A 14363-nucleotide genomic window follows, 5' to 3' on the forward strand; every position below is an offset into this window, starting at 1 on the left:
AAAGCAAAGAGCAATTATTTATTAGGCGTTTGCCTTTATGTATATACCCAGCACTTCGTAATGGAAGAATGCTTTAGGAAGGCATCTTGTAATAAAAAGCACTGATTATAACAGGAAGTGACATGAGACACAGAGGGTGGGGACAGGGAACCAGTCAAAAGGCTTCCCAACGCCTGTAAGGTAAAGACCCAGGACTGTCCACAGTCGGCTTCGACGTATTTTTCTGACCCACTGCTTCTTCCCACCACAAGCCTCCAGAGTGACCTGGCTTTAGCCTGTGCCCGGACCTCTGTCCACAGCTACTTCTCTTCCCAAATCTTGCTTCCTTTAAAAATACAGGCTCAAAGGGTTATTTATGAGTAGAGGGGCTCAGTTTTGGAAAATGAAGAGCTGTGGAAATCGGTGACACAAAGAAAACGTAATCAACACTGCTAAGCTGTGTGCTAAAGATGGTGAAGATGGTCAAGTTTATGTTATGTGTATTTTACCACAACTGGGACAAAAAAGAAAAAGAAATCAGAAGCTGATTTACCTCTCAAAAAAAAAAAAAGCCTCCAATCACACTCCCCGCAAGTCTCCCACGACCAGCCTTTCATTCTCTTCCCAGCTCGGTGGCCCGTGACGCGTTTCTAACAGCCCCTAAGTTTGCCTCCTGACCCCTCCCTCCCGACGTGGCTGCAGGCGCCAGAACAGTGCTCAGTAAACACCTGCCGCTCGGTGACTGGCCTCAGCGGCAAAATCAACGTACAGAGAAAATGATAAACCGCAGTAACTGCTTTAATGTTAAAAATATTTATTTTTCTAAAAGATCACACAAAAGTCGGGAAGAGATAGAAGGGTGTCAGCTAGCCTATGTCAAAATCTGAGCCGAGGGAGGACAAGAGCTGCCTGAAGACACTGGCGCCGGAGCCGCCTGCGGAGATGGGGGCGGCCACGGGCCCTCCTGCGGGAGGGGGCAGGGGCTCACTCCTTAGACATGCTCTTGATGGTCTTGTGCTCCTTCATGGCCTTCTCCCAGTCGCTGCCGTTGAACTCCTCAACCACCACGCTGCGCACGGTACCCTCGTCCAGGCAGTGGGGGGCGATCCCTACAGGGAAGCCAGGGGGGCGTGAGACCCGGCAGCAGGCTGGCTCTCAGACCAACCCAGCCCGCAGGTGTCGCAGGAAGTGGGCTCTACGAGGGGCCCTGCGCCCCTGCTGCTGGCCCACTCCCCCCATCTCTGAGATGGGGGCCAGGGACTCGCGGCTGGACCTCACTCAGTACCAAGCTGGGAGGACAAAGGCGGGGGAGGCCTCGAGCCCAGAACCACCTCCGCCTGGCAGCCTGGAGGTTTCACAGGCCTGGTCCAGGGCTCAGAGGGGCAGCTTTCTGAGCAATAAACACCTCCCCATCCGTACAGGAAGGTCAGCAGGAAAGACTCTCCATGTGACAGATGAGGAGGAAACGGGAGCTGCTACGGGGAGAACGGAGTGGGGGGGAAGGGGGGAGGCAGGGTGATGTCACGCGCTCGGCCCGCCCCGCCCCCCACCCACCAGGCTCGAGGCTGTCGCAGCCGCCCCACTGCAGCTCTGGAGGCTGCGTCTCTGCGGGGCCGGGATCCCAGGAGCATCCTCCACGGCTACGTCCCACCCGATTCGCACGGCGGCTGGTGTCATTCTCGACAACTGTCTAAGGTGGGATGCTCTGCCCCCAGATCTAAGTAGGACCCGAAGACGGGCTTGGGGTTTCTGTGCTTGTGTTTGAACAAACCCAGTTTTTTTTACTGGCATCATCCCTGCCCCTCACTCTTGCCTCCCTCACTCCTTCCCCCGCCCCCAGGCCCCCGGCCTCTCTCTACCCTCCACCGTCAGCCCCAGCAAAGTCCAGCTCCCTCAGCGGCAGGAAATGCGGGTCAGGATCCGGATGGTCTCGGAAGGGCCAGGGCCAGGAGAGAGCTCTGCTGGTGAGCCCCGTTCCTCACACACGTGTGAGGGGCCTGGCGAGGCAGGAGGCAGCCTGTGACACCAGAGCGCCCTCCCCAAGCTTCCCATCCGCGTGGCCGCAGGGCGTCGGTGCCCTGAGCTTGGCCCCCTTCACTCACCGAAGCCTCCGGGGTTGGAGCGGGGAGAATAAAAGCTCTGGACGCCGCACCTCTTACAGAAGGTGTGCTGCGCCTTGTGGGTGTTGAAGGTGTATGTGGTGATGCTCTCGGCTCCCTGAGGGACACAGACAAGGAGCTTCAGTTGTTGTTTACAAAGACAAATCGTCTAAAAGGCTCAATGGGGAAACCCAACTCACCAGGCTCCCGGAGTCACGTCCAACCCGAGGTCGGGGCCCCAACTGCACGGCCCAGAGACCCGTCAGCCTGGAGTGTGACAGCTGAGGGCTTCTCCCTAGTCAGCTGCACACAGAACACCCCGGCCTCGAGCTTGCCCTGCATCCCCGGCCTAAACCGGGCGACTGGGTCCCCGTGTCCCCAAACTCAAGGTCCTAAGAACACACTCACTGGACTCAAATTCATCTACAAAGGACCAAGTAGGAAAGAACATCTGCCAGACGTCACAGGCTAATTTCCTTAATGGAGAACACAAACGGGAAACTGGGCAGAGGATGTGAACAGACAGTTCAGAGGAATGGGGAAAACACATCTCTCTTTAACCTGTGAAATATCCACACTCACAAACTGCAATGAGGTAGTTTTCACTCGGGGCAAATGCGGCGAGCCGCTTCTGACCAGCAGAATGACGAATCACCACACGCTAGATTCTTCTCGCATCACACTTTATTGGAGTACAGCTTGGTTTCGGGCGGATGGAAGGAAGACCCCGTACGCTCGAGCCTGTCTGCTTATATAAGGGCTTAAGGACTCGTGTAAGTCCCTGATTCGTCCGTATGGTTATCGCATTTCGCAAGCCGGACTTTGGATAGGCCACTGCTTCAAAACCTGATTAGCATATTAGGTGCATACGCCCTAGCGGCATACTTAGTGCATGCGTAATGGCTATCCGGCCGCGCCCTACATCTCCCCCTTTTTTCTTTTCGACCATTGCAGCGGACATTGACCTGTACCAGCGCTCATACCGGGGTATGTACACGGTGTACCGGTAGTTTCCGCTTGCATTCGCAGACACCCTCCTGCGTGCAATGCTCGCAATCGAACTGCAGGGTGCAAGGGCTGTCTTCACGTGGCATGGGCTCCTCATGGAGGTGCAATGGTAACGAGACCTCTCCGTGCAGAGGCAGCCCCTAGGGCCGATCCCCTATAGAGGTGCAATGGCGGCAAGGCCCCTCTGTGCAAGGGCGATCATATGTTTTTTAGGGTGGAGAGCCAGGCTGCGGGGGACTCGCCTTCACTGATGGCCACAAGCGCCTGAGTGAGCATTATCCTATCTCGCCGGGTTCGAATGCCAATACGACAGACCAACCAGAGACACAACACTATCCCAAACAAACAGCAGGCTGCGAACAGTCCCACACCCACCCATTCCTTAAAAAAGGAAAATGCTCTAGCTAGCCATGCGGTAAATTCTCCAAGAGTCACTGGATCCACTCTGGTTGCATTCAGCTGCAGGATATTCAACTTCTGCTTAAATATCATCTTCTCCGCCTCGCGGGACCAATTTCCCTTTAGGAATTCTCCAATCTGCTTGCTCTTATTCAGAGCATCCAATCTGTGCTTAGTGGCCTAGCACAAGCCGCATTCATCTCACAGCTAGTGGAATACAATACTGGGAGAATGGTACTTTGAGAATGAACGGGGATGGGGACTGGCCAGGTTCGGCTAATTCCCCAAAACGTCTTGATCTCCGCCTTGAGCAGGGGGAAGCTCATCAACAGTATCCAGTCCAGTGTCACTCCTTGAGCGCTCCACATCGTTCTTGGGATTATCTTCCACGACTCTTGTTAACCTTGTCGGGACCCAAATCGGATCTTGATCCTAAGACCAGACTTCTCTGGGTACGAATGTACACTTTGGCGGTTCCCGAACCGCAGCGCCAGGGGGGGGCGCTAGCAATAAAAGCGGAAGTCTGAGTACATGTTAAAGCTTTTGATTTAGCAGAAGCACAAAATGGCGGACGAGCACCCGCAGAGGCACAAAATGGCGGACGAGCACATGGGGAACTGCCATATCGTCCTCTTTCATATTCGGCAGCTGCTTCTTCCAGATCCGCCTCCTCCTTGGGATTCAACTCATCTAAACTGGACTACTTAACGGCGGTTCACTCCGTGTGTCGAGTTCTGAATCGGTCCTCCATGCGGGGCGCGCAGGTTCCCGGGTTTTGGCACCACTTGCGGCGAGCTGCTTCTGACCAGCAGAATGACGAATCACCACACGCTAGATTCTTCTCGCATCACACTTTATTGGAGTACAGCTTGGTTTCGGGCGGATGGAAGGAAGACCCCGTACGCTCGAGCCTGTCTGCTTATATAAGGGCTTAAGGACTCGTGTAAGTCCCTGATTCGTCCGTATGGTTATCGCATTTCGCAAGCCGGACTTTGGATAGGCCACTGCTTCAAAACCTGATTAGCATATTAGGTGCATACGCCCTAGCGGCATACTTAGTGCATGCGTAATGGCTATCCGGCCGCGCCCTACAGGCAAAAATTAAAAAGTGAGCTATAATATCAAAAAACAAACAACCCAATCCAAAAATGGGCAGAAAAAGACATTTCTCCAAAGAAGATATACAGATGGCCAACAAACACATGAAAAGATGCTCAACATCACTAATCATTAGAGAAATGCAAATCAAAACTGCAATGAGGTATCACCTCACACCAGTCAGAGTGGGCATCATCAGAAAATCTACTAACAGCAAATGCTGGAGAGGGTGTGGAGAAAAGGGAACCCTCTTGCACTGTTGGTGGGAATGTAAATTGATACAGCCACCATGGAGAACAGTATGGAGGTTCCTTAAAAAACTACAAATAGAACTACCGTACGACCCAGCAATCCCACTACTGGGCATATACCCTGAGAAAACCATAATTCAAAAAGAGTCACGTACCACAATGTTCACTGCAGCTCTATTTACAACAGCCAGGACATGGAAGCAACCTAAACACCCATCGACAGACGAATGGATAAAGAAGACATGGCACATATATATGATGGAATATTACTCAGCCACAAAAAGAAACGAAATTGAGTTATTTGTAGTGAAGTGTATGGACCCAGAGTCTGTCATACAGAGTGAAGTCAGAAAGAGAGAAACAAATACCGTATGCTAACACATATATATGGAATCTAAAAAAAAAAAAAGGTTCTGATGAACCTAGGGGCAGAACAGGAATAAAGACACAGACGTAGAGAATGGACTTGAGGACACGGGGAGGGGGAAGGGTAACCTGGGACGAAGTCAGAGAGTGACATGGACATATATACACTACCAGATATAAAATAGATAGCTAGTGGGAAGCAGCCGCATAGCACAGGGAGATCAGCTCAGTGCTTTGTGACCACCTAGAGGGGTGTGACAGGGAGGGTGGGAGGGCGGGAGTCACAAGAGGGAGGGGATATGGGGATATACGTATGCATATAGCTGATTCACTTTGTTGTACAGCAGAAACTAACACCACATGGTAAAGCAATTATACTCCAATAAAGATGTAAAAAAAAAAAAACACCTTAACAGAAGCCTAAGATATACGCGTATTATAGGTAATTGAAAGTTATAGTTAATTTGAGGGCTAATACAATTTTTACGTCCAAAAAAAAAAACAGCAAGCTAACGATACTGCATGTGTAGAGAAACACTCACTCGGATATGAGTCACAGGAATGTAAATCCATAAATTTGGTAACAGCTACTAAAATTTTTAAATGCACATATTGTTTAACACAGCAATTCCACTTCTAGAAATGTATCCTGCAATTAAAATTCCGTATTTTATCCAATGAGCTGTATGTAGATGTTAATGCAGCATTTGTAAAAGCTAAACGTTAGAAACTCTGAAACTGTCCATCAACAGAAGACTGGTTAGAGCAATCACGGACGGGCATAAATATGGAATCTCAGCAAGTTTTGGAAAAAATAAGGCAGTTCTACTTACAAATACTACTAGGGAACAATCTCCAAGGTTACAAAGTTAAGTGCAAAGGCAAGGTTTAAAACAATTTGTGTAGCATACTAACATTCCTATTTTTAAAAAGCATACATACATCCTGGCATGTGCCAGGAAATAACCAAGAAAGAAATAACCAAGAAAGCAGCAGCTTCTCTCCAGGGAGACACTGGGGGGCTGAAGGGTCAGAGCTTTTTATGGGTCTTCCCCGGCCACCACGGGAGACAGGCCCTCAGAGCTGCATCGAAAGACTGTTCCCAGGGGGGCCTCTTCTCACCCCACAGGGAGGCCGCAAAGAACAGCCAAGGGGTCCCAAACCTTGCAGAGTTATCTGGGCATACGCTTTCCCCCAGGAAACCCTCGGGAGGCCTGAGAAGCCAGCTCACAGCCTCCTGGACCTCATTCAGCACGAGGGCCCACCGGTGACACACAGACCCCGTCCCATAGTGTCCACACGTCCACCTGCCTGACCCCCACCCTGCTGGCCGCTACAGCGCGTGGTCCATCGTCATGACGCTGCTATACACTCACCCTCCCTGCTCGCTTCTTCCGTCTTCCTGCCCAATGAGAAATCACCAGTGTCCCCCACGTGGCAAGTCTAACGTTTACTTCTCCTGACCCCCGGACTCTTGCCCCTCTGAACCTGCCCCGCCCTGCAGGCTCTTCCTCCCTCCCCACCGGCCACCCTTCTCAGGCCCCTCCGCTCCGCTCCCTGTACGTGCTGGGTCCTGGGCCCCCGCGTGTTGGACTGCACCGTCTGCCCAGCTGCCCTCACCCCACGACTCCAGACACACACGTGTGCGGCTGCCCACCCCCTGGCTCCGCCTCTGTCACCGCTCACAACGCTTCACCCCAACCTTCTCAAGAATCGGATGTGAGTCCAGCACCTTCCGCGCTGGCTTCTCCCCCAGGACCTGGCATCTCCAGGCGGCCAGCTGCTCGGAGGCCCAACCTCCTTCTCCGCTCTTCACACCCCGTCCTTCCTCTCGAGCAGCGGCTCTCAGCGCATGGTCCCAGGACCAGCCGCGTCACCGTCACCTGAGAACTTGCGAGAAACGTCCATCTTGTGCCCACCCCGCCCCGCAAGACCTGCACAGTCAGGAGGGGGCCCAGCGATTTGTCTAACGAGCCCTCCGGTGGCCATGCACAACCTGGACTCCGAGAACCACCTGCTCCAAAACACACCTCCATTGACCACTGTCTGCCCGTCCCCATGACTGCCACCCTCTCCCGGCTGCCCCCGGCCTCCGTACTCACCTCCTCCCCATCCGCTCTGCACGCGACGGCCACCGCGCGCTTTTCAAAGACTGAAGCACATGTCGTCCCCGCCCCGCTTAAAACCCTCCCCAGGGTTCACTCTCCAGAGGACAAAACCCGTCTCCTCATCCACTCCGGCCTCTCTCCAGCCCCAGCTCGGTCCGCTGGTTCACCTCCACCCTGCGGCCACGAGGGCCACCGTGCAGCTCCTCGGACACGCCAAGCGGTCCCCCGGCGCCATGCCCGCCCCGTGCCCAGGACCCCCATGCCTCGGCATTGAAGCGCCAGAGGGGCCTGCCCTAGCCGCCGAGACTCGCCACCGGCCAGCCTCTGTCACGCTGCCCCGCTCCGACCCTCCACTGGGCACTTCCGGGCCTCGTCCCGTTCCTCTGTCTCCCCCATGAGGTGTGAGGTCCCAGACGACAAGGGCCCTGTCTGCCACGACAGCTGCGGGGTTTCAGTGGAACGCAGCCTGGCACACAGCAGCTGCCCCATAAACACTGCTGAATCAAGGAAGGAGGTTTGTACTTAAAGAACAAACGGAAAACTGCTCTCTCCTTCACCAGGCCGGGCGGAAGAAGAGAGCCAGCTCGAGACGCCAGGGCGGCCGGAGAAGCAGGCCCACGGCGGTGGGATGGCGGGGGCGCTGCCAACTCCGAAGCCGTGAGATCCCGGCCGGCCGCCCGCGTGTCTTCGGGAGCCGCCTGTCTTGGGGGGCTGGGGCCACATCCTCCAGCTAGCACCCGAGGGGGGCTCGCGGGAAAGGCGAGGGCAGGTCAGCTGCCCGCCGGCGCTCCCACCCCGACCAGACACCCACCCCAGGATCGAGGGCAGACACAGACAAGGAGCCACCCCGGCCTGAAGTGTCTGGAATTAAATCTCAGCTTTTCCTCCCAGACACTCACCGAGGGGCCACTGCATGCCGAGGCCCCAAGGCCAGGAGATCAGACTCGACCAAAGGTGGTTCCGGGAAGCCCTCCCGACAGGCACTGCGCATGATGCCCAAGGCGAGGCGTCTGTCGGGCCCGGGGCGGGGCAATGGGAGCAGAGGACAGGCCAGAGCCCCGCCCCCCCCACCCAGGGAGCAAAGCCTGCGGAAGCCTTTTTTAAACCGGAGATTTTACTTCCAGAAGAATTGATCCAAAGACATAATGTCTAAACTGTCAAAGATTTATACACAGGGAGGTTTACGACAGCACCGCACTCAACCTAGAAATTCAAACGTAGAAGGTCGCTCGTGGTACATTCATGCAACGAAATATGCTACAGACACAGCAAGAAGCCTATAAGTAAACTACGAAACAGTTGTAGGCGTGGGGAGAGGCCAGGGGCATGAGGGCCAGTGGAGGGGAGGCCTTTCACCGTGTATGTATCTACTCTGTACTTTGCAAATCTGGTACCAAGCACAGAAAACTCCCCCAAATACTAAAGTTAAAAATCTTTTCAATCATTTATTTTTCATCGGGAAATGATAAAAGTCAGTTATAAAGCAGATAAAAAGGTAAAATTCTACCTTGATAAAAGCACACGATTTATTTAGATGTATTCATCCATGTCCAAAATAACATGCAAGGATATTCAGCAGAACACAACCAGTGGTTACCTTTGATTGACAGGATTTGGGTGATCTTATTTATTTTTGATTCTCTGTGTTTGTACATGTTTCCACTGTAATATCAAATATATATCCAAAAATACTGGGTTGGCCAAAAAGTTCGTTTGGCTTTTTCCATAACATCTCACAGAAACACTCAAACAAACTTTTTGGCCAACCCAATATAAAGGGGGGAATGACAGCTGGGTGACAGGGGAAAGCATACGGCCCGGGAGGCCCCCTGCGCCTGGCACCCTGTAAGCCCCACTCACGGCACTCACCTTGAGGAGCTTGAAGCGAGAGGCGGGAACAATGAAGTGTCTATTCTGCTTCTTCTTGCAAATACTGCAGCTACAGAAAGACAAGAGCAGACCTCGGACTGTGAACGACCACCTGCACCCTCTGAGTTCCCCCCGGGGCCCAACCTGCCCCGTCCCAGGAGCCAGCTGACCCTTGAGGTGAAGCCCCTTGCAGCGCCATCCCAGGAAGGGCAGCTGGTGCAGGAGGGCCAGCAGCCTGGGGCCTCTGCTCTGTGTGTGCAGGAGGGCCCACGGGTCCCACAGCCAGCAGTGCAGGCCACGCACCCCTCAGGAAACCAGGACCCGGAGAACCACGCTCCTGCCGCCCACCCTTGGTTTACTACGGTGAAGGGAACTGCTGGATTCTGGAGACAGTAGAAAACAAGCAGCAGGCAGAGCTACGACCTTCTGCCCCTGGGGTATCCTCACCAGAAACGGATAAGGAAGCTTAGGTTTCCCTCTGTCCTCATCTGCAAATCACAGAAAGCCCAGCTCCACGTCAAACAGGTCCTCAGAATCATATCCTCAGAATTAAATATAAGTCTCCCCCCCCCCCCGTTTTAGTCCACCTTTTAAAAAACTCTAATTTCGTATAAAATCCTCTAACTTATTCCAGGGGCTGCTTCTTCAATCTGGACCGCACTGTTTAGCAGCAGGGTCAGCTCCCCGTGGGAGGAATCCCACGGTATTTATTTATTTATTCTTCACATGTACCTCAGGCACCACAGCACCAAGGGGCAAAAGGACTGGATGCTGTTGCATAACCAGTTACACACCAACTAAAGTCAGAGCCTGGAGACCCTGTTCTATCACAAGGCCTGGGAGGTGCTGACAGCAGGCGCTCCACCGATCCTGGCAGCACTGCCTGCCTCACCTGGAGCAACGGGGCCAGGTGGCCTGGGGCATGGCAAGCTTCCAGGTGCGTACGCCCTGACCTCACCTCACCTCACCCAACTCCCGAAGACTCTGCTCAAGGCCTTTCATTCAGTGCCCAGCCGCAAGGTCTCTGGGGAAGCACTCCCACCGCCAGCCCCCAGCCCCTGCACCGGTGTCTCTGGGGCACTCTGCTGGGCACAAGTCAAGGGCCCTGCTCCATATCCCCTGGGGCTGTGCTGCAGGACTGAGCTGTGTCACACACAGCAGGCTGTTATTTTTAGCCTCCCCCAGTCTTTAAAACCTTTTTCATTAATGAAAACATCTAACACAACTTCTAACGTCTAAGCAACTTGGGAAGAGAAAGCACTCACTTGCAGTCAAAGATGTGCAGGTCTGCCGAGGCCCAGACTTCAAAGCGAACCGCCCCACAGTGGCAGCCTCCTGTGTGTTTCACCAGGCCCTGGTATTCACTGAAGGGAACACAAATCAGGAAGATGAGGGTTTCTGAATAGTCAGGCCATGGTTGAAAGAAAGAAGCAAGATGGGACAGAAGTCTTTACGGGACAACCAGATGCGTTCCTGCTTCTGAGGAGGCACTGTCAGTTTTATAAAAGGATTCAGTACCTTCTTTGTATGTGAGCTCTTTTTTCCACTTCTATTTTGTTAAATTGTAAAATAAAGCATTCCAAAGTATGGAAAAAAGAGAATTGGGTGGAGGATCCTAATCCAGCCACCCGAACGTTTTTATTTACATGGCAAATACTTATTAAGATTTTTTACAAGCGAGGCACTGGGGAGAAGGCAGTAAACAAGATACAGCAGATGTGGTCCTGGCCATAGGAGCCACAAACAAATTAACTGAATATTTACATGACTTGTGATAAAGGCGTACAGGCCGCCATGAAAAAGAGAGGAGACCTGACGAGTCCGGAGAAAGTTAACAAAAGGCTCCTGTAATTCTGCTGTATTCTCCTCCGGTATTTTGCATATACGTGGTTTTTTACAGAGCTATCCGTACACATTACGTACAACTTGAATCTTTTTAAAACTTATAAGTCAGGCCCTTCGTTGAACATTAAGATTTGATAAATATCATCCAGCTGCTTTCCAAAAGGGCTGAACACTCTTATCAGTAATGATTGAAAAAACATTTCACTGAACCTTCTCAAGCAATAATTACAGGAAAAATAGCTCGCTGCAGTCTTATTTTGCATTTATTTGGTTACCAAGACTGAATGCTTTCTCACGTTTCTGTACAAGTTGACTCCGTTAATTTGATATATTTTTTTCTGCAGACACAAATAATGCTTATGGCAAAAAACGCAAACATTACAACATTTGATAATGTAAAAAATGAAAGTCTCATAAGTCCTAACACCCAGAGGGATCCACAGTTAACTGTTTGCTCTATGTTCCTGAGATTATTTTCCGTACAATAATGTTTTAACAATAACATAGACTATTGTTTAATATATTTTTAATTTACTGAGTTTTGGTTTTTTAACCAATGTATGTAACTTTCGCTAATCTGATAAGTTAAAAAAAATCTCACCCTTTCATGTCAACATTTTAAAATCTTTTTCTTGGCCATTTATCAGTTTGTTTTAAAGTACAAATTCAAACTTTCGTTCTACGTTTCTGACATCTTTATATTCCCCACACTGAGCAGTAGCTGGCACACCTTAGCTCAAAAACACTGAATGATGATGTATACTGAAAAATGTTCAGCCTATAGTCCAAGATGATGAACCAAAAAGTGAAGCACACGGAAAACCCAATATTCCATCTCTGAGAAGACTCGTCCTAATGAAGAGAACTTCTTACAGAACAAGGACAAAGGAACATCTTTGCTCAAGAAAAGGAGTAATCCTCAGGTTGCTATGCAATTGTTAGGTTGCTTTGTTTTCTCTTGGGTTTTCTAGCATAAGACGACTGATTCTGAGATATTTAGGGCGCTAAACTACTCGGTAGCACAACTGCGCTACGGGGCAGGGACCCCGTCTGGAGACGACGAGGCGCCCCCCAGGGCTAACAGCTCACTGCGAGCTCCACGGACCCTCCGAAGTCCTCCTCCGGCCTCCGGGGAGCCGGGGGTCCGCGCCCCGCGGCGGCAAACCCGGGGGACGCGGAGCCCCGGCCCTCGGGCCCCCGCGGCGGTTCCGAACCCGAGCGGCCCGCGCGCTCCTCCCCGCCGCCCGGCTCCGCGCAGTAACAGGGGCCACCGGCCTCCCGGGCGGCTCCGAACTGTCCCAGCGCCTCTCACCCCGGCCCTGCCCCCCACAGCCGCTCTCCAAACACACGTGCGCAAACACAAAAGCAGCTCGGGGACCGGAGAGCCGGGCCGACCCTCTTCGCGGGAAGGCCGCCGCCTTGGCGCGCGGCGCTGGCCGAGCGGGGAGGCCTTTGTCCGGCCGGTGCACGGCTCGGGCGCCGCGGGGACGTTAACAGGCGCCGGCCCGGCCGCGCCGCACTCACTAGGTGTCCAGCAGCAGCTTGGCGGCGCCCTCGAAGCTGAGCCTCTGCCGCTTCTGGAACGTCTCCCAGCGCTCCCGCTGCTCGCCCAGGTCCAGCTCGGACGCCGAGGGCGCCGCGGGCGCAGGCGGGGGCAGCGGCGGCTCCGGCGGCGGCTCTCCGGCGCCCGCCTCCTGCGCCCGAGGCGACGATTGCGGCCGCCGCTTGGCCGACGGCTGCCTCGCCGCCGCCCGGCTCCCGCCCCCTGCCTGGCCCGCGGGCCTCCGTGCGCGGTCGGCGCCGGGGGCCGAGGCGGCGGCCGCGGGGGCCCTGGAGGCCCCGGACCGCTTCTGCCCGCGTGGCTTGGCCGCCGCGCCGCTCCTCGCCCGCCGCATGGCTCCCGCACCCTTGGTGCGCAGGCCTCTTCGCCGCGCGTTCCCGCTCCGCCGCGCGCCCGCTGTGCCCCGCGCGCGCCCGCCGCCCGCGCGCCCGCTGCCCCGTCTGCGCAGGGGGGCGCTGCGACCGCCTGCCCCGCCCGGCCCCGGCCCCGGCCCCCTCCCCGACCCGCTCCTGGCCAGAGCTCAGCGCACCCACCCCGCCCGCCCGCCGCGGGGCCCACACCTGCGTCGCTCTAGCCGGCAGGCCCTGTGGAACCGCGCCTCTGGCCTCGGCTCCCGACACGCGGAGCCTGTTTGCACCTGCCGAGGCGCCTCCGGGGTCCTTGAACCCCGAGGGCTTCTTCCTGCCTTCCTGGGTCACCCTGAATTCACAGCCACATCCCAGCAGGGGCCCCGGGGCAACTTCATCTCCAAGATGAGGACAGCACCTTACTGGCAGGAGCCATCGCGTGCCTGAATGAGCTAATCAATGTGGGTAAATGGCCAAGCACCTGCAACTGCAGGACAGGTAGCAGCCGAAATCAGAGTTCTTAAACTTGGGCTTTCCTGCCAGATTATAAAACAGGGTCTTCAGGATCTCGATGGTCAACGGATTTTTTTCAATTTAATAAATGAACTCCGCACCAAATCCAATTATTATGGTTTTGTTGAACACAGCACCAAAGTTTAAACACAAAATCACGAGAACCACTGATGGAACCCAAGTCTTTTGCAAACCTATTTTGTTGCTCTATTTTATTCATATCTTAAAAGAAATACCATTTTCATTTACTCATTTTTCTTTTTTGTGTTCTACTTCCTTAATATCAACTTTCCTCTTTGTTAATTCTGTTTTATCATTAGTTTGATAGTTTATTGAATTAAATACATAGTTCCTTTATTTTTAGTATTTTTGTTAATAAAATATTAATGACTATAAATTTTCCTGAGTATAGCTTTAGCTGTATGTATTAGGGTTCCATTGGAGGTGTAGTTTACATACAGCCAAAGGCACATAGTTTTGTCTTCTACTGTTTTATTGAATACTTTTAAAAATTGAGATGGGAAATTCCCTGGCGGTCCAGTGATTAGGGCTCCCCGCTTTCACTGCGGAGGGTGCGGGTTAAATCCCCGGTCGGGGAATTAAGAAGCCGAAAGCCACGTGGCCTGGCAAAAACAAAATTCATTAAAAAAAAGTGAGACGAAACAGATATAACATAAACTTAAACATTTTAAGGTGTACAATTCAGCAGTACTTGCTGCATTCACAATGCTATACGGTCACCACCTCTACCTAGTTTCAAACTCTTCTACTGTTTTTAATATTATATTTATGCCTCATTGGTAAATAGAAAATTCAATGAGTTAAACGTTGTGTAGATTTCCCTCAGCAGATAACTGACATTTTACTAAATGATTTTTTTTTTTAAACAAGAGTAGCTAAAAGATACTCCATCTGTTTCA

General features: G+C 52.9%; 1 protein-coding gene across 1 annotated transcript; it reads right to left on the reverse strand.

Annotated features, from left to right (window-relative positions):
* Positions 1-773: 773 nt before the first annotated feature.
* On the reverse strand, positions 774-12956 carry CENPV (centromere protein V). Its single transcript, XM_032616796.1, has 5 exons — positions 12547-12956; positions 10443-10541; positions 9178-9247; positions 2082-2196; positions 774-1088 (listed from the first exon to the last, which is right to left on the reverse strand). The coding sequence occupies exons 1-5, from the start codon at positions 12915-12917 to the stop codon at positions 964-966; spliced, it is 780 nt and encodes a 259-aa protein (XP_032472687.1). The 5' UTR covers positions 12918-12956; the 3' UTR covers positions 774-963.
* Positions 12957-14363: the final 1407 nt, after the last annotated feature.

This window comes from Phocoena sinus, chromosome 20 (genome assembly GCF_008692025.1).
Source record: "Phocoena sinus isolate mPhoSin1 chromosome 20, mPhoSin1.pri, whole genome shotgun sequence".
Classification (NCBI taxonomy): domain Eukaryota; kingdom Metazoa; phylum Chordata; class Mammalia; order Artiodactyla; family Phocoenidae; genus Phocoena; species Phocoena sinus.

Bases quoted from the DNA above. Each gene is read 5' to 3' on its own strand.
- CENPV (XM_032616796.1), bottom strand. From the start codon at position 12,917: ATGCGGCGGGCGAGGAGCGGCGCGGCGGCCAAGCCACGCGGGCAGAAG. The intron at 10,542-12,546 runs GTGAGTGCGGCG...TGTTCCCTTCAG, and splicing joins AAGCTGCTGCTGGACACCTA to TGAATACCAGGGCCTGGTGA. The intron at 2,197-9,177 runs GTGAGTGCCGTG...TGTGTCCCTCAG, and splicing joins CTCGCTTCAAGCTCCTCAAG to GGAGCCGAGAGCATCACCAC.